This window comes from Plectropomus leopardus, chromosome 20, assembly GCF_026936395.1.
Source record: "Plectropomus leopardus strain MGB_pleo_1.0 chromosome 20, ASM2693639v1, whole genome shotgun sequence".
NCBI lineage: Eukaryota > Metazoa > Chordata > Actinopteri > Perciformes > Serranidae > Plectropomus > Plectropomus leopardus.
Window position 1 is genome coordinate 13,210,516 of NC_142195.1, and position 25,654 is coordinate 13,236,169.

A 25,654-nucleotide genomic window follows, 5' to 3' on the forward strand; every position below is an offset into this window, starting at 1 on the left:
TAGAAAGGACTTTCACCCAGGAGACTGCTGTTTGTCTCCTTTGTAAAAGGAAAAGTCAGCGTTGACTTATTCTAAATAATGTACGCCAAGTACAACACTTCAGTAAGTTATGTAACATACTTAGGTTACATATGTAACAAGTGTATTCATTTTAACACACCTGTCTCTTCCTTAACCTAACCAAGTAGTTTTGTTGGCTAAACCTAACTATGTAAAACTGCAACCATTTCACAACGTGAGTACATGTGCTTATTGCTGGTACTCTACAATGGTCAAATATATCTTTTTGGGAGTCATTAGGAAAGGACCTATTCCGTCATTTTGGAGTGAAGAGGAGTTAGACATATTACAGTAGCCTATTACAGCCTTCTCAACAATAAATTCTGCTTATCTCAATAGCAATAGATACTTGCATATTGTTGAATGTGAGTGGTTGCTTTTTACAAGGTGGCTAATTCATGGGGAAAAAATGCAGTTAATCTTTTTTACTTTGCCCACCGTTACATTGGACTTCAAGTAAATATTGCATCTTTTTTATGCACAACACAAGTAATGGTCCAGTATTGTCTTTTTACAGTGATGTGCATTGAGTTTGCAGATCTTGGATTTTGGGATTAATGGGGTTAAATGTAATTTAAACCTTATGTTTATGCTCATAATACCATTTATGAAGCCAATGTCTGTTAGAATAGAGAGAGAAACATTTGTGGGTAAAGGCTCTTCTGTTTGTATCTACTTTCACTTTCTACAATTACAGAAAGGAAATAAAGAGCACAACAGGCTTAACCAAAGTCATATGTTTATCAGGATGTGGAACCAATAAAGTGCACAAATAGAGGAAGAAATTACTCCCATGATTGTCTCCATGTGACCTTCCAAACCAGACTGCACTGTTTAGATTCATCTGCTATTTGGTATACAGAAAACGTGGTTCAAAGTGTGTGTAGTTGTTCAAAATTCTTACTTGCACATTCGTATGTAGTCATGAGAGCCATGAATTGTTTATTTCTAGTACTGTCTTTCTTACCTGGAATAGTGCCATTATGTTTACCATCATCACCCTTGTCTAGTTTTAATAATCTGACAATGAACAGACAACAGCAGATTGGTGTGATTTGATAAATTTGGTTAATTTTTGAATGACAGTCAGATGTCATGTTTGTGTGTGATCTGAGGCTCATGTTAACATCTAAATAGGCAGCAGCATCCGACAGCAGATAGTTTACTTAAAAAAAAAAAAAGAAAAAAAGAATATGCTTTAGGTCTGTGATAAATGCTTCTAACAGAATGAAATCAGTCCTGAGCTTTTTTCACCTGGATTATTCTGAATTAAGAACTCTCATCTACTCCAGGATTCAGGGGAGCTGCAGAGCTGCAGAGCTGTCCTAACATATTAGGAGCTCCTAACAGGTAAAGCAGTATTTGCAATTAATTTGGACAATGGCTCCTTTTACAAAACTGTGCCAGCTTTGCAGTTCTTGCAGTTTACACATTTTTACACTCAATACAGCAGCAAGAAAGTGCAGCTGCAACAGTGACGATTTGAGACAGAACTGTGACTGCATTTGCTTTTGCTTTTATCACTTTAGAAATTGGTCATGAGAGAATAATCTTTCATGTTGTGGCCACATTATGTGACACACAAAGCAGAGGTGCATCGAAGCCATGAGAAGGACCAATGACAGAGTGAGAATCATTTAAATTAAACAATAGAAAAAAAAGTGCATGATGGTTGCATTGAAAACACATGGTGATTTAATATAGTTCACTTCAATTTAGATTAGACTATCAATCTTAATCTTATGTTCTGCATAAAGGTGCACATGGCAAAAACAACAGTTTGAAAAAAATATTAAAGTGCAAATAATCGCCCAAAACATGCCCCCAGTGTGTAAAGACCTTTATAGTACAGATGCACTCTGAGGAAGTAAAGTGAAGTATATTTAGTCCCAATTTACTTCCCAGGAGGGACTCTGAGATCCTTGATGGAAAGAGGTCCTGTGGGAGTGCGATGCCCAAATAAAAAACACATGACTCCAGAAATAAGGAAATTTATCATGCAATTATAAAATTATATTAAAATTCCAAAGCTATTCTGGTTCCTTTATCTGGGCAAAAACATTTCTAATACTAATTTACTTGCATTTTTTTTTTTTTATCATGCCAGTTGTTTCTGTGTTGGAGCTTAATAACAAACCTTTTGCATAACCGATGTTGGTAAAACAAGCATATAACTGGACACAGCTTGCTTGTATGCTGATAATCTTGTTTTTGATAAGTGTCTGCACTTCCTCGTAGAGAGAGATTTGGAAAAAGTAAAAAACAAAAAATAAAAAGTAGACAAAAGACAGAAGATCGGTGTCTTTCTCTCTCCAAAGGGCATAAACACAACAATGGGGCCTTTGTAAGAGCCAGAAAATACAACTAGATACAGAGGGAACAGATTTAATAAAGGCCCAAACTGATGTTTAAGCAAAGAAATGTGAGAGAAAGATCAGAAAACCAAATGTTGAGCTCAGTAGGGGAGTTTCAATGATTATCAAGTGATTGAATCCATATATGTAGCTGATGTCCACTGAAGTTCTCATGCGGATCTCAAAATGCATTCATAAAGATGTCACACAATAAGATATACTTTGACTGTTTTTCCTCACAATTCTTTGTTTTAACACAGCTTGAGAAAACTTCCACGATGTCTTTTGCCTTCATAATTGTCTTTGATCTGAAATTACATAACTGCTTTAATGCCATGTTTTGTTTTTCATTGTTTCAATTCATATCACAGGAAACATCATTCCAACTTCCTTTGCAAATAAAAGGAAATTTTGGGGTAAAATAAACTTGCGATTGCAGCCAAGAGAGTATGATTGTTTCTGTGTGTGTGTGTGTGTGTGTGTGTGTGTGTGTGTGTTTCTGTGAGGTTGTTTCAGCTTGTGTATTTGGATGGCAGCTTCTTACACACAAAGTACACACATACTGCACAATGGCAAAACCAAAATATTCAGTAATATCTGAAAATAAACTCAGTGACCCTCAGACAGGATACTGACTCATTCCTACTTAAACTTCATAATGAAAGCAGATACAAAAGGTGCATTGTCTGCACACTTGTGCGTGTGTGCGTGTCTGTGTGTGTATGCGATTTTAACAGAGAGAGAGAAAGAGAGAGAGAAAGAGCAGTATGTGTGTGTGTTTTGTACTTGATCTGACTTTCCTCTGCCTCCTGTTATTCAGCACTGCTCAGGAGATGGCTGCTTCCTGCGTAAGTACTTCCCATGTCACAGGATGTTAATGAACAATGCTCTTGTACAGCGTCACTTCTCTGAGCTGCTCTGAAAAGCTGTCAGGTTACTCAGTCCTGGAACTGGTGCTATCTTTTAAAGTGTTATTGACATTTCTGACCAGCAGATGACCTTTCTGCCTGGAATTTTTAAGGCCGCAGCCTCCCAGTTCTTTCCAAAGCTGGCAGTTATGCACAGACCAGCCATCAGGAGCACCAGAGGGCCAATGATTCCCAATTGGCTGCAGCCACAATGGTACAAATCAGGAATATATATTTTCTTATTATGCATCACTGGCTACTTTAATTATATAATGAATTAATATGTCATTCTTTTCAGTAGCTTGAATGAATACGTACAAAATGATCAACTGTAAATTTATTACTCAGCCAATTACTTGCATGCCTCCATGTTGGGCGGAGAATTCAAAAACAGCATTTAACAACAACAAAACTATGTCAAAATATTTGTTTACAAACTCTCACACAACCCATGCAGTTGTAATCCACACAAGCTCCCTATATCTTCATTTATCTCCCTACCAGATTTAACAGCAAAAATTCTGTATTGTGTCTCTGTCTTATGATTAATAGCTATTACAATGGTCCAGTTGGATAAAATAAGCTTACAAAGTTACATAGACACATATACATACTATACCATATGCTTAATTATTGTTGTTATTGTTGTTATTATTTTTGTTTGGCATCATTAGTATTATGTTTGTGTTCTTCCTGTATTTTAAGTTTTTAATAATTTAGAAAATAAAGCTTTTTAGGTGGAGGCTTTAAATAAGCCCTTTGCGTTTTTTGCCTCTCCATGCACTGTATATTAACTGGATTTCTTGTTTTTTTTTTTTTCTCTGTATGTTTTAAACTGTGCAAAATGAATAAATACAAATAAAAATACATGCTGTGGTGATTATGGTATTTTCTATGTACAGAGGCCATATGGGTGTTCATTTTTTTATAATATGCAATTGTTAAATGACATAATAATATAATAGCATTCCTGGTATTCTAATTTGCATTTTACAAGGGGGAAGTTATGTCCATGTGCAGAATGGTCAATGCATATATGCAGATGCATTCCTCATGCTTAATTGCTGTACTGTCTTTGAACATTCATGTCAGTGACGTCCATCACAATGTCACACCATCTTGAAGTCGCAACACAGGGCTGGTTGCCAGTCCTCTATAAAATTTCACTCCCATTCAGTCCCCACTAACAGCTATGTGGCCCTGAGCGCTACGTGGTAACACCTTTAGAAACATAGCTGTAATATCTACTTAAAGTGTGATGGTGTTATGAGGTGCAGGTGCTACTTAATGGACAATTATTCAATGCAGGAATTCTATTTACAGCCCAAATAAAAAGCTGGTGTGCAGCAAGGAAAAGGATTTCTTGGAAAGCAGGTTGTCAGGATGAAATGTATGGCATTCTAGGGAGAGAGGAATGCTGTGAATGGGAACGCGACCGTGGCAGCCGGGGAATGATATCGGCCACACACATGTTCATCTAAAGGTCGGGCTTCACCTTGCAGTAGAAGTAAACAACACACTGCAGTCATGGAATAACTGACTTAACTGCTGGCCTCTATTTGTGGAGTGATAAAGGAGATTAAAGCATCTGCTCCCTGTATTTTTTGGTGTGTGAAGCTGGAGTCCAAACCACAAGCCTCACTGAATGTGTTATATAATGCAAAACCATTAGCCTTGACATCTTTAAAAAGGTACATTTTGTTGTCATTGCATTGATCATTTTTATGTTAAAATAACCCATTAAAAAGTAAAGTGATGCATAAAGACAAAGAAGACTGAAAGCAAATTATGGAGACCAGTGGTTAGAAATCATGAACTGCTACAGTTATTGTCATGGTCTTCTACAGAGAAACTCCACACTCTAACCAGAAATAAAAGCAATTATTGTGTCTATTGTGAAAAAAAGAAAGTAAACACAAAACTTTTCAACAAAAAGTCAAGGTCCTGGTGTACTTTTACAATTTATGGTTCACTGTTCCAGCTTTCTGACAAAAACAGAGCAAACAGATTGTGTGTGCTTGAGTATTATTACTTGTTCAGTGAACAAAATGTCCCAAACAAAAACATGGGAGGTTCACTAGTTCACAATGTATCAAATACCATAAATTGCCTTCAAGTTTGATTTTGAAGATAATTTAATCAGACTAGAGCCAAACACCTAATTTAACATATTTTACACAGTACATATGCAGACGATCTGCCCTGGTACTGTTATTAAGCCATAAATGGGTAAATAAATTAATAGTTAATTATTCTGGGGCCCTTAGGTGACTGCTTTACAACACAACCAAGTGTTTTGTTTCATTACGCACGCCTTATTCTAACATCAAGCAGTGAACTCTGAATTACCTATCTCTACCTCCAGGGCTGATTGTTCCCTTGACCCTGTTCCCATCCTGTGAGGACAGCATGTGTGCTCCCATCATCCCACCAGCATTGTTCACCCTGACTCCTGCCTCCTGGAGAGTGTGAGTGATTGTGTGTGTCCTGTTCCTGCGTGTACTGCTACACAGTTGCGTGTCTCTAAAATTCTAACTTAGCCAGGGTTAAGAGCCCATGTGGAACAAAAAACTGGCATGAGGATGAAGAACACAGCGTTCTTGTTATCTGACTGTATGTACAATTTTTACTCCGGAGACAGAACACATGAGGACTCCCACAAAAAGTTGTGTCCTACACTCACTAAACAAGTCAAAAATGGCTTCCTAAAATGGTAGAGTACATTTATGGGTGTGAGAGCTGATTTGGGGTGCTGAAGGTATTTATACACACTGCTCTGACTTTTTTTTTAAAATCAAGTTTTCAGCATGAGTGTCTATTGTAATATCTTCAGAAGATTGCGCAGATTTTGGGCCAGGCATTAAAGGAGCAGGTCCAATAGTGTGTCTGTTTGCAGGATCAGTTATTTGAGCAAAGGAGACATTAAGAATGCAGGGAAAGTCTCTTTCTGTGTTTCTGCATATGTATGTTTTAGCCGTGATATAACTCCATAAAGGTGTGGGTTACAGTTAGGTGATTTGTTTCAGGTGAATTAAGGGCTTTGGCCATGTTTTAATTGGACTATTATCGAATGTTTTATCTTTTATTATTTCTAATATTATTATAATTTAAAAAATGACAAATTAATCGACCTTGTACCTTACAATCCAGTGACTCTCAGACTTCAACCATTATTGTACCCTCTTTGAAATTTTTTCAGGCAAGTACCTTCTGACTATCACAAACATTCATGGTTCAACAAAAAAACCTTTATAAAAAGATACAATCCAGCACTGCACCATCAGTAAAAAAATGAATCACATACCCCCTGCAGTATTCCAAAGGGGTTTGCACACCACCTTTTGAGACACTAATATAATCAAAAGTCAGAGTAGAATTAGCCTTGGTGTAGGTTTGTAATTGAACCTGGATCTTTACATCTAACCGCATGAACACTCTCCACTCTAACCACAAAACATTAATATGGTTGACACAGTTTCCACTACACTAAGTGTTGCTTGTCTCTCACTGTCTTCTTTATCCCTTTGAGGTGGTATTTATTATAATTATTTATGTATGTAGTATGGAGTAAAGTCTACCAATCTATTTTCAGGTCAGGTCAACTTCACTCAGTATCTTTGAACATTTGCAGACTGCTGAGTGTGGCTTTGTGTGCGTTTGTGTAAGCGAGTTTTGTGCATGTGTATACGCACATGCAAGAAACCATGTATGAGCATTTATGTAACTGATTCCCAATCCAGGCAAGATACTGCTATGGCAACAAGCGCTGTAAACACCTCCATTTAAACAAAGGCAAGACGCAGCTATGAAACAGGGGGCCTTCTGGATCCTCTCTTGGATTAGCTGAACGTCAGGAGAGGGCTTTGTTGTTCCAGTGACAACATCCAAACTCCTGCCACTTCTTGACCTAACGGCATTCACTGTGGGGCACTAAGGTGGGCAGACAGCACGTCTGCTGAAATAAAGTCCCGTAAGTGAGCGCTGTGACATCAGGCCATCACGTCTTATAAAAGAAAGACATCATCAATGCTGTGAACAGCATTTTAATCAAATCATTTTAATTAATCACTGAGGAAATGTTATTAGCAAAATGAACTGCCTGATATTCCCCTAAACGGGTTACTGTATAATCCTACACTTCATGCGATGTGTCTTTCCATTGTTGGATCATTCATGTTCATTGTCCTCATCTCAATTTGCTTAGTTAAACAAACTGAGACTAACTGAAACAATGCCCAGTGTTGCCATTTCCACTTTGGCAAGCTGTTTTGTATTTATGTTAAACTGTCCTCCTCCATGTGTATCATGCACAAGGAACAGTTCCCCCTGCTGTTGCCTTGTCACTAATTTTTAAATGTCAGTGCTGTTAGCAAGTGTCACACATTAAAGTAAACTGTCGTCATGAGGATAGAGTTACAAGTATTGAGCCAGAGACCGCTGCGTGCTGACATTCATGTCACATGTTTGACTTTTGCTTTTGTTCCTCTCTTCAAATTAGAAACAACAAGGAACAAATATTTTCTGAGAATCAAAGGAAACTTTATTTCCCTTACTCTCATTGTATTACAGGAATATCAGAGCTAACGGATGGTAACAGCCTGTTCCCACACTTCTTAACACACGGATCAAAGCAGTAACTATCCAGGTAGCTCATTAAGCAACTAATAATAATCAAGGGGAATGCTAGCTTGTTTGTTTTGGGGTTTATAAAAACAGTATAATTCCAAGTGGAGTCTTCTGAGTGTTTCAGTAGCAGTGCAGAGAAAAGGATCCAGGTATATAGGCTGAGTTTTGGGTCATGTGGGAGTTTCTCTGGCAAAGACGGATTAGCGTGGGAGGCTTGGAACTCTCATGAGCTCACAAGGAGTAACTATGCACGCTCAGACAAACAGATTTCATTTCAGGGGAAAAGCAGTATAAGTGTATCATTTTGTTCTTGGAAATGATGTTAAATGATCCTGCAGGGGTTCTGACGTACAAACTGATAGAGCACTTTTAGTTTTAAACCTTAAATTAAACTATGGTTCAATGTTTCTTTAAGATGTACAATGAAAGATGTCATTAGTTTGATTCCCTTTTTAACTGTTTGAAAGCTGAGCTAATTGGCTTGATTTCTCTCAAAAACATGGGAAGAAGTTACAAGAATATTACCTGAAAACTTAGCAAAAAAAAAAGAAAAGAAAAAGATTAAATAAAAAAAAAAGATTAAAAAAGCAAAACAAAACAAAATAACAGCTAACTATACAGATGCAACTGTATAATTAATGATTAGAATAATAACTATTATTATTATTATTGTTATATAATATTCTAGATATATATATTATATATTGTATATTTTTATATTTTTCTTTGGTTTTTTAAAAATAAAATCTCTCTCGACAAGTTTCAGGAATGCTTTTAAAAGAAATCAAACCAATTTTTCCAATTTCAGGATTTAAATGCATGTGAAGGGTGTCTAAATGCAGCACAAGAAAACAGACGTGTGTTGTTCCACATTAAAGGGTTAATGTGTTTCATACAATTTTAAATCAACCTAATCTCATTTAAATGTAAAGACTACAAAAATAAAGCAACGAAAAGATTCCACAATTGTTAGTAACCATTCATCCATCAATAGGAGTCATTTGTGCACACGTATTAAATATCTTAGAATTCAAGTGAAACATTTAACTTCATCGGTTTGGCAGGGTAGAAAAAAATGTAAGAAGCAGATGTTAAACATTTGACAGTCAAAGTCACAATGAAATAACGGGGAAAAAAATCGGGATCGCTTCCCAGAAGACTCTTATTTGTTATCACAGTTGCTCAACTGGCAATGAACCATAACTAGGCACAACAGGAATGTCAAGATTTGGATTTCACCTCACACTGAAGCACTGTTCATGGAGCTCTAGTAAGAGCAATACTTTCTATCCAAAGAGTTTTTCGTAGACTCTCTAAAACCAAAAAGGCAAAAGTGTAAGGAATGTACTAAACAGTGTGTTTATCTGCTGTAATATAAGCAGTTGCCTGTTTTTTTATTTCCAAAGCCAATGAGAATATTATAAACTAGCTGAATAATATTGTTGGATTATAGATTATACTAGAAAAACCCCTGTTAAGGACTGGATTACCCAACGTATAGAAGGTGGTCCTGGATGCTACATTATCAGTGTTATGGCTAAGATGCTCTGTCCTTGTCTTTGTTTTTATCTCCTGCCAAAACTCATGAACAGTTAGTCCTTATTCTCAAATATTTTTCTATTGTAAAACTGAAACAATAACTCATATGTATCGCATTTGTTTTTTACTCCAAGTGTGTTAATTTATAGTAAGCATCCAAACTTGGCTATGTTATAGCAATTAGTAAAGAGGTGCGTCATGCCGTGTAGGATGGGGGTGCCATCTTATGAGAATCGCACTCTGTTATCTCCATTACAAGAGTGTTTTCGCTCAGTCCTAAAATGAGATGAACAGGAATATTGTGGATTATGATTCGTTTGATCAAAAATGTTGCAGTAAGAGGCACAGGCAAAACGGCATGATCCTCGCAAGATGGCACCCTGTCGAAAGAAATGAATAAAGCGTGACGCCACCTTTACATTCTCTGTTACTTTTGTATTTATACTTTTGCACTACAATACCTGGACTCACAACCCACAATGCAAGAATAATGCTGTTCCTTCATCTCCAGGTCTTTTTGCCTGTTAAACATTAAAAAGTCTGCTCAAGTTCAAGTTTCACACCAATTAATGGTGTAAGCTAATGAGCAAATGGCTAATACTGGCTAACTATCATTACTTAGGCAACCTTTGATATTTTAGCCAAGAAAATCAACATTGGCAACAAGAAATTAGAAGCCTGCTTTTATAGGCCTGTATGTTAAATCAAACTGCATATGTGCCTCACTACATTTTAAAGCTTGACAGCCATAGCAGCAGTGTTAAAGGATGGCTAGCCTTAGCAAAGGTTGAATTTCTTTGATTTATCTCATAATACCTATATAACACAAAAACTACAGTGGGCATGTGTATGTGTGTGTGATTTAAAAGTACCATAACTGGCCTAATGTGGCAAGGCTATATAAGCCCAGGCTGTAAATAACCAGACTGGAGAGGGTGGTATAATGGAAAGAGAATCTCAGAGGACCATTTGGTTGTGAGTGGTTATGTTATGTATATTATTTACGTCTGGCAACACAACTTGCAAAAGACTCAGTTATATATGTATCTGTCAGTGGTGCAAAGATGAGAATGTATTTAGTATTTCTCTACTGCACAGACAGTCTTTCAAGTCTTATGCAACCTGCTGGGGTAATCTCATATATTGCCTTCAATCATAAAGGTGTACTTTTGCAAGTATAGTCATTGACATTTTATTGTCAATTGTGAGGTAAAACACCACAAACTAAAAAACATCACATTCAGTTCCTTTGCTTTTTTGTCAGCGGATACTTGAATGACTGGACACTCTGTTGACTGTCCTGGAGGCTTGTTCAGTTTGCTCAGTAAATATTTACACGTTACTCATTTAGCATTTCACTGGACAAATTCAGCCTGGATGAATCTCACATGGGTTTCAACCCTGGAGACCTTTTGTCCTTTTGAAGTCATTCACTGAGCAGCCAAATAAAAGAAAACCCTCTTGTTTATCCACAATTCTATAAATTCAATGTGTCACAGTGAAGTCTAAGATTACGTGCTGATCCTGATGCAAGTCTTGGTCCGAAAATTACCTGTGGAATCTATTTTATTTCATATTTGGACAAAACAACACTTGAAGAAACGGTCATGGTATTTTTAAATTGTTTCCACCAACCGCTTACGCAGTTCATTTAGTAAAAAAACATACTATTATTAGCTCTGGTCATGCATGCTGACCCATGTGCATCACAGTCTTGATATCAACAAGCGCTGTGTACTTTCATCGTATAACCTTTGAGCTAAGGTTAGGTAATGATAAGGAGCATGCACATTAGGGCCCGGGGAATGATGAGAAGCCAGCGGTAATAGCTTTGTCTTGGCAGATTGTCTGAGTGCACAAACATGGTGCCGAGGTACTTAACTAGGACTTGAAGAGTACACTATGTTTACTCATTTTTTCTATGTTGGCCTGAAATAGCATGTTTAGGTTCCTGTAACAGTTTATCCTGGAAATTGAAGACACACTATACTCTGACGGCACAGTATTACAAACATGTTGTTGCAAACTTATTTTGGTGTGCTTTACACAATGTATATATGTGGCTCTTAAACATATCTTTATAATGTAGTACACCTTACTGCACTGTTATTGCTGCTTTTCTAATTGAAGTCTATTATAGTGCATAGAATTCACTTCTTTTTTTTGTATTTTACAAAAACCGTTACACAGGTCAGTCAAAACCAAATATTTGTACACATCTGACAACATACTGTTTGTTTACGTGTCCTTCCTATTTTCTGATTCTTACATGTTTACGAATCGATTTGCTATTTTGGATTTAGCCCTGAGGACAAAGGTGAGTCTGTTCGATGTGATGGAGCTTCGTGTACTGTTTGCCTAGTGTGAGATTACCCTGTAGTGTTCAGCCTACAGCATAAAATACTGTGCTTTCTTTAGTTCTGACAGTGACCTGAATCATTTTCTTCACTCGTTTTTTATGACCAAGCTAAAGCAGCAATGTTTAATTTACTGTGGAACATTAATTTAGTTGGGCAGTAGCCTACAGGTTTGTTTCAGACAGAACTAATAGATGGGCTGATTGTGTGCAGAGTGCACCAGCATTAAATGAAAACTGCTGGCATGAGTTAATGTTGTTCAAGCCAAACAAGAGACTTTACCTCTTGTTGCCACTGTTCAATATACAGTAACCATATTAATAAACTATGTGAGCTACAATTTTACATCTACAAAGTATGATAGAAAAGGACAAAGTGATGATGTAAAAATGATAAAGGATAGAAGAAAATGTTGTTATATCTGATTAACAGTTCTGTGTCATTTCATTTGTCTTGAAAGGGCATTGTTTTGTCCATAACTAAAGACTCTCTACTGAATATAAAATGTAATTCTATTCTTTACTCTAGTATATTCTTGATCAAATAATCTACATTTTATTTCACTACATTTGTCATTTATTACTTTGATGCAACTAGTCTGCTCTAAATACTGGGATTCAGCGCAAGGAAGAGATATCATGCGAAGATAATCTTGACTGCAGATTGCCAGCTACTCGGAAGAAAAGAGGCACCACCTGTCTTTGGAAAACAATACGATGACGTAGCAAAACCAAAACAGCTTCCAGCGACAATCCTTGGCCACATTTGTACACATTTTTTATTCCAAAATCTTAGAGATGAAGTCGAGCTTGCTGTCCCTCCCGAAAAACAGTAAATTCTCTGCTTTCAAAAAATTCCACTTCTTACCTCTACAAGTACATTTAAGTAAGTTGCATATTATTTTTCTCCATTGATTTGCACAGGCCTAAACACCCTAAAACATCAAACTGGAAAGCAGCTTGTTCTTTAAGTTATTTATTAACCAGGTACTTTTGTAGTTTTTCTTGAGGAGGTTTCTCAAATTGTAATTTTCACTTTTACTTGAGTACTTTTTATGGGGCTAATTGCACTTGACAAGCTATATTTTAGGTACTGTGGTGGTAAAGTTGGTCACCTGGCTGGAAGTTTTTTCATCCATTCTGTTTCAACCTGTAGGTGTTCATTGCAACATACCATCTCTATTTATGTTTCTGAGAATTTGTACGTGTGTGTGTGTGTGTGTGTGTGTGTGTGTGTGTGTGTGTGTGTGTGTACTGGCAGCACAACCCGTTAGCACACCTGTTTTTAACTACGAATGTATGCTAACCTATTTTCATTTTGTACTCTGCACCCCTGTGTATCCTTGACACAACGTAGGAATGTAAGCCATCACACAACCAGTAAACACATTAAAATTGTTTCCCCCCCGACGTCTGTAAAGACGGCCGATATTTATCCAGATTTCAAACAAACATCAGGACCCCATAAACAAAATGTTTGGTCTGCTTGAGCCAAAATGGGTCAGATCCACACGTGTCTGTTGCAACTACGTCTGTGTGAACGCAACACATTCACAAACTGAAACAGGATGATGGATAGTGTGGTGTCTGTGAAGAGAGGGAGGATTTGAGGGTTTGGGCAGCAAGATGAGAGTTTTATTTAATGGTCTGATTGGAAAAAACATTCAGTGGTTTAGGCTTATATAGCTATTTGCTGCATGCCTCTCATCGCCTTGTGATGGGAATTAGGATTTTTCAGACTCTGGTGTTCCAAAGAGGCAACAAATGGTAAAACAGATCAGCAGAAAAAATTAAAAAAATAAAAATACATCTTTGGATTCCTTTAAATTTCCATTTTTGTTGTTTTACCACTAAAATGTTTCAATGATGCTTTTATGGTGCCTATAAAAGCAAACCATTCTTTGTTGACCTTATAATCCAGCCGTGGCTCTCACAGCTCACATTTCCTTTAATCAATGATGGTCTCAATATTTGGCTACGTCATTTCGAGGAGGTTTTACACAGGCCATTAAAAACACATTTGAAACCATCCTCAACAAGGAGGCCAATGATATTCTGCTGAATGTCAGTGCAGTGCTTTGTGTTTGTTCACCAACTGGAGAGAGAAACTGTCAGCATCAGTAACTGGGTCTCATCAAATCTGACTAACAGAACAGTTTCCTGTGTAAACTGATAACTTTGCCTGTTCCATAAGACTATATTTTCATGTATTAGGAAATATATTGTTCTATTTTTTTCCGCTTCCGCGTTAAGATTTTACATGTTTTCACAATACATTTACCACAAAGTTACCTTTAAAAGTAATGACTTTAAAAGATATTAACGTAAGGTTTTGCTTTTAAAAACACAAATTGTTTAGGACTTGAAGCGGCAAAAAAGGGAACAATATATGTCCTAATACATGAAAAAAGTCATTTTTGTCATTCTACTATATGTTTTGCATTCATTTGTTGAAAAAAAAGTTTAGTTTTGCTTCAGGAATCACTTTATGACTTTTTTTAAAGTGGCATATATAGTATAAACCAGGTTTGATTTAGCAGGCAAGAATAACAGTTTCTTTTAAGCGGTAGTCAAGAAAGATCTCTCAGTCAAACAAACTTGACTTTATTTCTGCAGACCTGCTTTCTGTCTGTCTCTGGCTCTCCTTGCATCAACGATAGGCCACTAAAGACATCAAGTGAGAGGAAAAAGTGCAGAGCGGAAAAAAAGACAGGACCAGAGTCAGTGCTTGTTTAAGGGCAGGTAAACATTGCCTGGCAAGAGAGAAGAGGGGTGACTGTGAGAAAGAGAAGGAAAAGGTGGTAGGCAGGGCCTTCACATGATGAAACGAGAGACGGTAGATTCACACTGCGTGTCCTCCGTTTCACTTCTTCTCTCTCTTTGTAATGCACATATACTATATGTAGCACACTTACAGCACTGTGTAACTTTGAAAAACAAAAACAGTCTGGCGGTCACTGTTCTCATGCACCATTCCTACATATAGTTATGAAAAGTAATGCACCAGAAATTAAAATATATATCATACATAAAATATAGAATTATATAACTAATAAGACTATAATATTCGATCATGTGACCAATGCGCTGATGAGAGTAAAGACGGGAGAGTGAAAGTCCGAATAAGGAGGCTGGGGTGATGGATATAAACAAACACAGGACTTTCCACCCGGAGGCTGGTATTTGTATCGTATGTAAAACCATTTGAACTTGAGTTATTTTAAAGTACATTGTCAACCTTTTACTTTTCCTAAACCTAGTGTAACTTAACATTAAGCACATAACATTATGTTAAGTACACGTGACAATGCCAATTGTGGGGTGCAAATTTGTTAGAAATACAAACCGCTGTATGTGCATTTTAGATACATGAAAAAAACGTTAGCTTACATTCAATTGTTTCTAGAAATCTGATCAAAAATATAGTGTGTTAAAAGTAACAGGGAAACTAAGGCTTACTCGTTGCTGTTGATATCAAATATTATTTAACTTATGACTGGATAAAATGTATTATAATCTAAATAAAATTATTTGAAATTGCATCATAAGTTATAAAGCCATATTTTAAAAATGCACATGAACTAATTTGCAATTAATTATCATTTAACCTTTACTTTTATTTTCTTTTAATACACATAATGAGCACCAGCAAGCTTTGAAAACTTTGAAGATGTTATGAAATGAAGTCAGAGGTTAGGCACACATGCGCGCACACTCACATAAACACACATGCTCACATTCTGCACCTGGAGATGACACAAGATTTATGAATGAGGGGGGGTTGACAGATCATTTTAAATAATGGAAACACAAGCCGCAAAGGAACAGTGTCCATGACGCCAATAGGTAGTAAAATTACCCTTGAAACTGCCAAGACCAATAGGCTCCAGCCCTGTCTGCTGCATTCCTCCTCCGCACAGCTCACACAAACTGCCATTTAAGGCTACCGAGTGTGCTGACAGACTTGTGGAAGGAGAGACAGATAAAACGGAGCAGTGCTTCTGATATTCTACAATGACAGAGTGAGCACTTGATCACCTCTGGCATTTGTGTATCTTCAGGTCGATGGGTTTTTCTGGGGAGCTCTGATATAACTGTCATTTCTATTTTCTCTCTTTTTCTGTACTCCTCTTTGAGAAATGGTCTTAAGTGCGCAGGTGTACAGTTCAAACTACTATAAATAGTTTTGTGGGGAGAAATCAGGGCAGAGATTATGACTTGACTGTGTTCCAATTTAAGTGTAAAAGTTCAGGATAAATTGTAAAACACATTACATCAAAGTCAGTAAGAGAGACACACTGAGATTTATCAGTTTTTGGTCATAACTCAACCTTGGCTAACATGTAGTGAGAAAATATATTATGCAGACATACAGTATGTGAGGCTGCTGGGCTGACAGGTCGTGATGCATGCTTCCCTCTGTTGGAGAACTAGAACAACTACTACCTGCACTGAAATGAATGGCTCGCTGCACAAATCCTTTCCAAACTGGCATTGAAAGGTAACTTATTGCAATTATTGAAAGAATGTATTCAACTTTGTATTCTCCTTTACTTTTGACTCCATCAGATTCTTATCACTGCTGGCATAAAATTATATTGCAAACTGCCATACTTTCATCCCAAAATGAGGACGCACTCTTAACACAAAACATCTTTATGTGTGAAAATACAAATGAATCTTTTTGCTTAAGTACTTAAGCAGATGCTACATTAAAACAACTCACAGTGGTAGGAATATGCAAAACACCACGCTATATATGCTAATGTGTGTACATAATGACATAAGTGTGTATGTAAACATTGATTTATTTATGCTTTCTCATAAAGAGGTGTTAATGTTTGAAATAAAAAAAGAAAGAAAGAAAAAAGTTGAACAAATGTGCAATTTGAAAGCAGGACTGAATAGTTAGTAGTATGCTACTGGTATGATTTTTTTGTGGTAATAGTGTCTTTGTCTCATTTTGTGTCATGGTTTGAGACATCTTGTTTATTGCATCAGTATGTAAGAGTGCATGAACTACAAGGTAATTGTGCTGTGTAGTGGAAGCACAGTTAGTAGAGCTATAAGATTGGCTATGTTCTACTTCAGCGGAACTTTATATAAATGCAAATGAGGGTAAGAGCCTTTAGTTGTACAGTTAATATTTTAACACCATTAACCCTAATGTTTTGACACTTGTATGCAAATCAGTTCAATGTAACTCCAGTGAGGAAGAAAGGAGCAATGTCCATTGTGCAATAAATTAATATCTAAAAACTGTAAATTCAGTCTGTCTGTTTACCTTGTACCTTTTCCTGGTAAACAACCTTAGTTTCAAAACTGCTCTTTTGACAAAAAATGTTATTTTTGAAAGACTGAGACACTCTGGCTGTGGTACTCGTGTGTACTTGCTCTACTTTACCACTTGATGTCACCCTTTTTACAGAAACCAGTGAAGTGAAACTTCTGAGCTGAGCTGTTGGATCATCTTTAACAGTGCTGATGCAAGAGTTAGGAAACACATGTGCACAGAGTATTCAACATTTATGTCAGTATGCAAGAAAAACTGAAATAATTTGAGCACTGTTATTGACTAAATCCCAGTACTAGCGTGTGTTTGTCTGTGCATTTTAATATTTGTATTTCTAAAACTTAATTCCTGCATGACTCATTATTATTATTATTTCAGTGTGACACTGCTTACCTTCCTCCCAGCGAACAGCATACACAGCTGATGCATGGAGCCTCCATTCTTGGTCAGCTCTTTCTTCAGGGTTTTAGGTGATGGGAGTGTCCAGCCACCCTTGTGATGCACTGCTGCTGCCTCCAGGCAGTTGATGGCATTGTCAGAGGTAAAGCAAGGCGTGCGGGGGTCTTGCAGGAGGCTCCCCTCACTGTGGGTGCGCCTGCGGAGGGAATTCTGCACGCTGAGCCCCCCTCCTCCGTGCTTCTCACAGGTGGCACCCTCCACCATGCTGCGCCGCTTGCTGTCACTACGCTGCAGGTAGGCATCGTCACTGTCGTCTTCGTCGTCTTCCTCTTCAGACTCCTCGTCTTCATCTTCATCGTACTCTTCCTCGTCAGTGTTGGGTGAGGAGAGGGCATCTGCGCTAAAGGAGCGATCAAGGCGCAGCTCAGGGATGACAAATGAGGACGAGGATGAGGAGGGCGGAGCGTTGGTGTCAGGCGGCTCTGAGGCATTGTCCTCGTCTGTGTTTGACACCACAAGGTTTAGGTTCATCTCCTCTTCATTCCTTTCTCCCTCCTCTTCTCCTCCTCCTTCTTCCTTCTCTTCTCCTTCACTCACTGCACTCTTTCTGCTGGCCCCATCCTCCTCTTCTTCCTCTCTTCTGCTCTCCAAAGTATTCACCTCTCTCCAGATCTCCATCTCGTTCCCCTCCATACTCTTCCAATCCTCGCCCTCGGTGGAAGGAGGTGGCGTGGGAGGCACCTTATGTCTCTCGGCAGATCCCATCAGACCCCCAAGAGGCATGTAGATCTCATCCAAAGGGGTGAGAGGGTCTGAAGGGTGAGGACTGCCCAGGGTTGGGGGCTCTGACGGACTGGAGGGATACAGGCTGCTCTCCTCACCTTCTGAGTTGCGTGGGGGAAGGTGGAGGCACACACCTCCTCGATCTCCTACTCCGCCAAGCTCACAGGGAGAGGAATCCACCTTAGGCTCCAACATCTAGACAAGGGAACAGAAAAAGACAGAGAGAGACAACAGTTAGTCTAAACGGTTTGGACAATTAATGCACCGTCTAGATAAAGTAATCTAACAGGTTTAAGCGAGCACGATGGGGATTTACTTCACTGTCATGAGCAAACCACATTATCAAAACTAATTAATCAGCAGTCACTGAATTGGTTTTGAAATATCTCAGTCAAACTATATGCTGGTGTGAGAGAGGGTAATGCCAGGATTGGACTAGATGGCATTTATGTCTGTTGAGAAGGTCACAGTGTCAGATTAACTGATGATAGCCCTGCAAGACAATGAAGTCTGTCATGACCTGCGAGCTAGGACAGGAGGGGCTGGGGTTAGACTTCCTGGATCAGGAGAAAGGTCAGAAGTGGAAAAGTCATAGTTTCAAATTATGTCACAGTACTGTGGTACAACACATACACAGTCTGGTTCACAGTTGCAGAGAATTTCAATAGCTGGTGCACTGTTCTTTACGACATCTATTGCACGTCTGTTTGTCCTGGAAGAGGGACCCCTCCTCAGTCACTATCCCTGGGGTTTCTACCATTATTTTCCCCATTATAGGGTATTTTTTGGGGAATGTTTCCTTAGTCTCTGTGAGGGTCTAAGGACAGGGATGTCGTATGCTGTAAAGCCCTCTGAGGCAAATTGTGATTTGTGATAGTGGGCTTTATAAATAAAATTGAAAACTGAACAATAAAAGAACAAAAAGTCTGTAATAGAAGACCATAAACAAATGCTGTCTACACACGAACTTTCTATTGTATATCGGACACTATCTATTTGAGTTTACCTAAATGTTTTGTCTGGCCCAGCGCAACTAAAAGAGCACCCAAAGAGCACTTGAGCAGACACCATCCCTTTATCTCCAGCTTTGTCTGCTGTAACCCTCCAACAGTGCAGCTCCAGTTACATTGCTTATCATATTCCAAGCTGGCTTGTGATCTAAGAGCATGTCCCAGCCTCTTTTGACCACCCTTGGATCAGGAAAGTCTACAATCATGGCATCACGGAGCACACCATGCATACTGTCAAATTAGGTGAATGACAGGATAAGAGTTATGACATGCTGCTCTTTCTATCCTGACCCAATGAGGCATCATAGATATAGAGTGAGATGTGTGGTTTACCACATCGATAAAAAACAAATAGTTTTCCCAATACTAATTTTTATTCATAAGACAAGTTTATTGCCAGTTCATATTCTGATATACTGCTGCTGCAATAGCTCGCCTGCTGCACTGATTCAGTCAAACTAACTGGCACTGTCCCCTTAGGGACTGTGGAATAAAAAAAAAAAACCAAACCTTGTGTAATTACCGCTACAAAATGTTAGCCACCCATCTGTTCACCCACCCATGTTTTTTCTGATGTTTTCCTATCATTTCAACATAAATTCCTTTAGCTTTTCCTTTTCACACACATTTAAGTCCACCACTTCCCAAGGCCATACACAATATCCCCCTCTCACACACACAGTCTGCCCTCTCCCTCTGCTTTTAGCAAGCTCTCCATAGTATATCACCTCCTTCCCAAAATCTGCTGCTTTTAAATGCTGCTTTAAAACCTCTTGTGGCCCACAGAGCTCTCAGTGGGTGGATCATTACAAATGCATTTTGTGTCAGCCAACAACTTTCATACCCACTGAATTGTGTTTCAGATTTCACTAAAGATCACAAAGTTGCTGAATATGTAAATCTGAATTACGGCAATACTTAAAAAGTTAAGCACAAAACTTGTGTTTCTATTGATACAATGTTACTGCTGTTAAGCATGATTATAACTTAAAACAAGTAGTTACAGAGTATAGTGACATAATTGTACAGTGTGGATGAAGAAAACTTTTTCTCATTTTGAATAAAGGTCAAATGAATAGGGTTCAAGAGGTCAATCGGCTGTATATTGATAGATAGATGTCAGGTATAAACTTGTTGATTTTAATGCCAGCATATTTTTGACAAACATATTTTTCAACATGCTGTAGCTATTCAACATCTATGGCTGTGCTTGAGTAAATGTGGTTCAGAGAAGAACATGAAGAAACCAGAAGACACAATACTTTCAACAGAGACTGCAGCGGCTCAAACACTAGATACAACATAAATGGGTTAAGGTGGGTTGAAAATCAACCACAGCTAGAGTTTCACCGCAGGAAGTTGCTTGTGAGCCAAAAACAAAAAAAGAAACCTTGAAATTCCTGTGTGAAAACTGTTCTGAACTACTGACTATAAATTGAATAACATGCACTTTTGAATGGGAGTCAGTTTAACCAAGGAAGACAAGTGAAATTAGTGGCTGTAATGGTGTTTTCTTAAGGAGAGAAAAACCATGTTCAGCAGGTGAAGCTGATATCTCAAGTAGGTTTAGTCAGTGAAGTCTGTGAAAAATATAATGCATTTTACTGTAAAGATGACAACAGAGACTCAAAAAATGCTTTCATTTTTTGCCTTTAGCTAACAAAACTACTGTTAAGGAGATTAGAAGCAAACAGAATGATTGTTATTCAGGCAGGGGGTTGTGTAATGTTATATATGGTACATTTACACAGTGGATCTAAACATGGATATTTGACATGAACATGCACTCAAACATAGTTGATTCAAATAAAATGCCGTACCAAAAATATGTTTTTAATGCAATTATGAGTTTATTTGTGAAATCAAAGTCTAGTCTAGCCTAGTCTACAAATCAATTCTACCTTCTTAATCTTTGCAGCAAATCTTGTGAAGGGCCTCACTGTGCTGGTCGAGTTAACCCATGATGACGAGCTGCAGTCACAAGACGCTCTGCTCTAATTGGAGATAATGCTGCCTCCTTTCAGACAGCTCTCATGATATTTCACAAGCTGTTTGTGTGCTTTTGCAGCTGAAATTAGTCTCCCCAGATACTGATGCCCTGGTTGTACTCGCCTCTAAACTTTCAACCTGTATTCATGAACTCTGCAAATAGCTTTTCAAGACTTTCAGACAGGATCAACTCAAAAACAATGCATAAACTATTGTTGCCCATACTGTCTGACATTTAAGCTCATATAACTACTGTACATGAGCATGTGCCAAGAATAGATATCTGTGTATATTACTTTTTTAGCGTAGCTCCTGAACTAGAGGCACAAGTGATGTTTGTGATTATATTTATACTGAATGGTGTCATCTATGACCTGTACATACATTTATATATATAGGCAGTTGCTGAATACAATATGACTGTATAGAGGGCATAGATGTCTGAAATTAAGGTCACTGTGTCTCCTGCAACAATATGACCTCATATATTTGTAATACGGGATGTGGGAAACCTCAAGGCTCTGTTCTGAGCCAGTTTCTTTTCTTTGTTTACACTGTCACTCAATGAAACTACGGCCACTATATATGATACTGACCAATTCATATGTGCTTGTTGTGTTATTGGCTGGTTTGGGAACCTCCGAATCAACTCTCTGCTCTTTGCAGATGATGTGGTTCTGATTACATCATTAGACCACAACCTACAAGAACACACCATAGTGGTTTACATCGAGTGCGAAGCGGTCAAGATGATGGTCAGGGCCTCCAAATAAGTCTGAAGCCTTGGTTCTCTGACAAAACTGTTGGACTTTCCTCTTAAGGTTGGGAGTAAGTTGATGCCCAAAGCAAAGGAAATATATATGGAATGCAAGGTCTACAGGTGGTTTGTGCAACACCAGCAGTAACTGGACTACTGATGAGGAAGCTGGACCTGAGGGCACAGCTTTAAATTAACCTGTCGATCTACATTCAAATCGACACCTATCGTCAGAGTGTTGGGTAGTAACCTTAAAAGCTGTAACTATAAAAAGCTTGAACATCCAGAGGGAGCTCGAAGAACTGCTGCTTCTTTGCATCAAAAGGAGCCAGCTCAGGTGTTTTCAGCATCTGGTCTGGATTATATATCTTATCTGGTTTGGATCACCATGGGATCCCCCAGGTGGAGCTGGAGGATGTTGCTGAGGAGAGGGATGTCAGGATTGCTTTGTTTTACCTGCTGCTACCATAAATCTGCCCTACATACGGGACAGAAAATGACAACCTGTTCTATTCTATTTTTAAGGATGCCTTATTGTTCTGGTCATACATTTCTCTCCGAGGTTAATCAGACCTTTTGTTTGCATAGTTTTTGAGTGGTGTTGGTTTCATTTAACATTTTCCCAATATCAATCGCTTTGAGACTAGAGCAGTAACTCAGGGCTATAATTATAAACTTGACTTGTCTTGATGTTTATGGGTATATACAACTGCCCCTTGGTGATCCAGACCTCTTATTTTCCATAACTCCCTCTTAACCTCCCTGTGATCCTATCTAAATGGTTCACAGGAGTGTTACATCCAAGGCATCAGGGCTTTTTACTGATGCACTGGGTGTGATGGGTATTTTTAGAATGAAATGCACTTTCGTAAAAGCATCTAGGCAGGGAAGTGTAAGTAAAGCCTCTGTCTTTATTCCATTCTGCCCGTCCTTTTGGTCCAGTCAGAACAGAGAAAAAATTTTACTTTTCATTCCTCAAAATGCATAAGTATTTTGAAAAATCATGGGATAAAAATGTATTTTTCTGTCTATCCATTGTATCTTAAATATAGGGTTAACACAGGCAGTCTATCTTTTTCCTTTTCTCAACTTCGCTGACCCCCATCTCTCATTCCTTGTCTTCCATGCATAAAGCACTGATTGCTGAAGATACAGCTTGAGACACAATGGAGCCACCTGTCCTGTCAGATACACTTGTTCCTTCTCACACTCTCTACAGTCAACACACACGCAAAAACACACAAAATCACTGCGCTACAAACAAACCCTTGTGCTTTTCCTCATATTTTATCTGAAAGTATAAAAAGAGCAAACACTTGTTCACCTTCAAGGCATTTTCTAATTATGACATTCACCACATTGCCAACACTCTTTAAGCCCAATTCAAAAATAAATGAATAGACAGAAGTTAGTGGGCAACATGTTTGTGTTTATGTGTATATTTACGAGCATATGACACGTGTGCTCAGGTACAGCAAAAAGCCATCAATTATTCAGCATAATACAATCTCTTGCATTGCCTCATTAAGCAAGGAAACAAAAGCACTAAAAGGCAGGAAGAGTGGGACGCAGGGTAAGAGAGTGAATAGATGGAGGAGACAAAGTGGATAAGACAAGCAGAAGGGAGGAGGGGAGTCAGTGTATGGCAACAACACAGAAATGAGATGAGTAAGTGGAAGAGGGCAGAGAGAAAGAAATAAACAGGAGAGAAGATCTTGGAAAATGTCCATCTTGTTCCTGTACGTCAATGGACCATGAGCAGCAATACTACTCCCACAATGACTTAACAAGCAAATAACCACCTAACACAAACTCTGTCAGGCAATATTTCAAAAAGACACAACCCATTAAAATAAGCTACCAAGAATAATAAACAAACATGAGTTTCAAAAGCGAAGTGCCTTGTTAATCTTAGTGGTCAAGGGTCCCTTGGAAAAAGATTGGATTCAGCTCACTGAGAAGATTTGATTTAATGCCTTGTTGGTCAGCTACCTCCATGCCTTTGATGAGCTAAAACTGTGTTTCATCATGTTAGAGATGGTGCCAGTTACTCAAGGTCAGAAGGCAGCCATGCTGGCTACTGACATTTTCTTTTACCATGGTTTAGGATGCCTCTGTGAATTTCCCTTTAGGTCATCTTAACAATTTTTATGTGCAAAAAAGGAGACCTTTGTTGCGTGCTAAAACCCACTTCTTTCTCCTCCTTTGCCTTCTGCTCTGTTTTTGTTTAACAAAGGAAAAAATGCCCAATTTTGTATAGACATTCACTGTCCCCTGAGGATGAATCCTACTGACTTTATTAATCTCCTAACTTTTACACTAGCCCCACTTGCAAATACTGATAAAATAAAAAATAATCACAAGGAAGGCCAAGCAAAAGGAACATTTTTTGTGGAAAAGCCTGGCTTTGGAGTCTAAATCAATAAACTAAAGAATACCAATGCTTACATGTAGCCTTGACTCAAACAGATCAACAAATAATACACAGATGCCAAATATATGTGCGTGCTTTCCGACCTTGGGAGTCGCTCAAGATTTTTTTTAGTCAAAATGGGCCATAGAGGATAGCTACCCTTGGCCTCATTTCCTGCATTCTGTGACTTATTAATGTGCACAACTACAGAGATACAGTTCAGAAAGTGCATCCGGAAATGTAGAACACCCCGTTCTGTTTCATTGCATTCATTTGCATGCCAGCCAGTACTGACATATCAGGAATAGAAATTGTGTTGCAAAAGCACTACACACCCCTCTTTTTAACATTATTTATTTCCCACTGTAACCCTGAACAAGTTGGTGCAATTTCTATCAAAAACGTGGAAAAAGGTAACCAGCAACTTACTAAGAAATTGCAAAAAAAGTACAGAAGTAGAAAATTATTTTCAGGTATTTTTCTTATTTATTTATTTGTTACTTTCATTTTAATTTTCCCTCACTAATTTTCTGGTAATATTCTTCTACTTTTATACAAATTCCTTGCTAATTTTTTCTTTTGTTGCTCTCTGCCTTTTTCCCATGTTTCAGAAAGACATTGTTGCTCGGGTTTCAAAGGATCAAGACACAAAGTAAAACCCATCAGTGACAACTACCAAATTACTCATTTATGACTCAGTGTAACTGAAGTGACTAGATGGAAGAGAAATCAGGTAAGAACCGAAATTTCTCCCTGAAGAAATGAAGACTGACAAAGTGACCTTCATTTCAGAAAGGAGTATTCTTAATCTGAAGGCCAAAATCTTATAAAGATAGAGCTACGGGAACACACACACACACAAACACACACACGCACGCACGCACGCACGCACGCACGCACGCACGCACGCACGCACGCACGCACGCACGCACGCACGCGCGCACACACACACACACACACACACACACACACACACACACACACACACACACTCTCTCTCTCTCTCTTGCGGACAGTCATCCAGAGACAATTATGTGAACGCTGTCCCACAGTTACCATGGCAATGAGAGACCCACCCAAGGGAGCAGCTGTGATGTGCGTTATCCAAAAGCAAAAGAAGTACCTATGATGAACTCCATCATCATAGCCCCCCGAACCCCTCCTGGT

General features: G+C 38.4%; 1 protein-coding gene across 1 annotated transcript in view; it reads right to left on the minus strand.

Moving 5' to 3' along the window:
- Positions 1 to 25,654, minus strand: part of rgs3a (regulator of G protein signaling 3a) — a 165,497-nt gene that overhangs the window by 23,264 nt on the left and 116,579 nt on the right. The window contains exon 18 of the mRNA XM_042509299.2: positions 17,530 to 18,513. Coding sequence (XP_042365233.2) covers positions 17,530 to 18,513 — 984 coding nt within the window. The remainder of the gene's footprint in view (positions 1 to 17,529; positions 18,514 to 25,654) is intronic.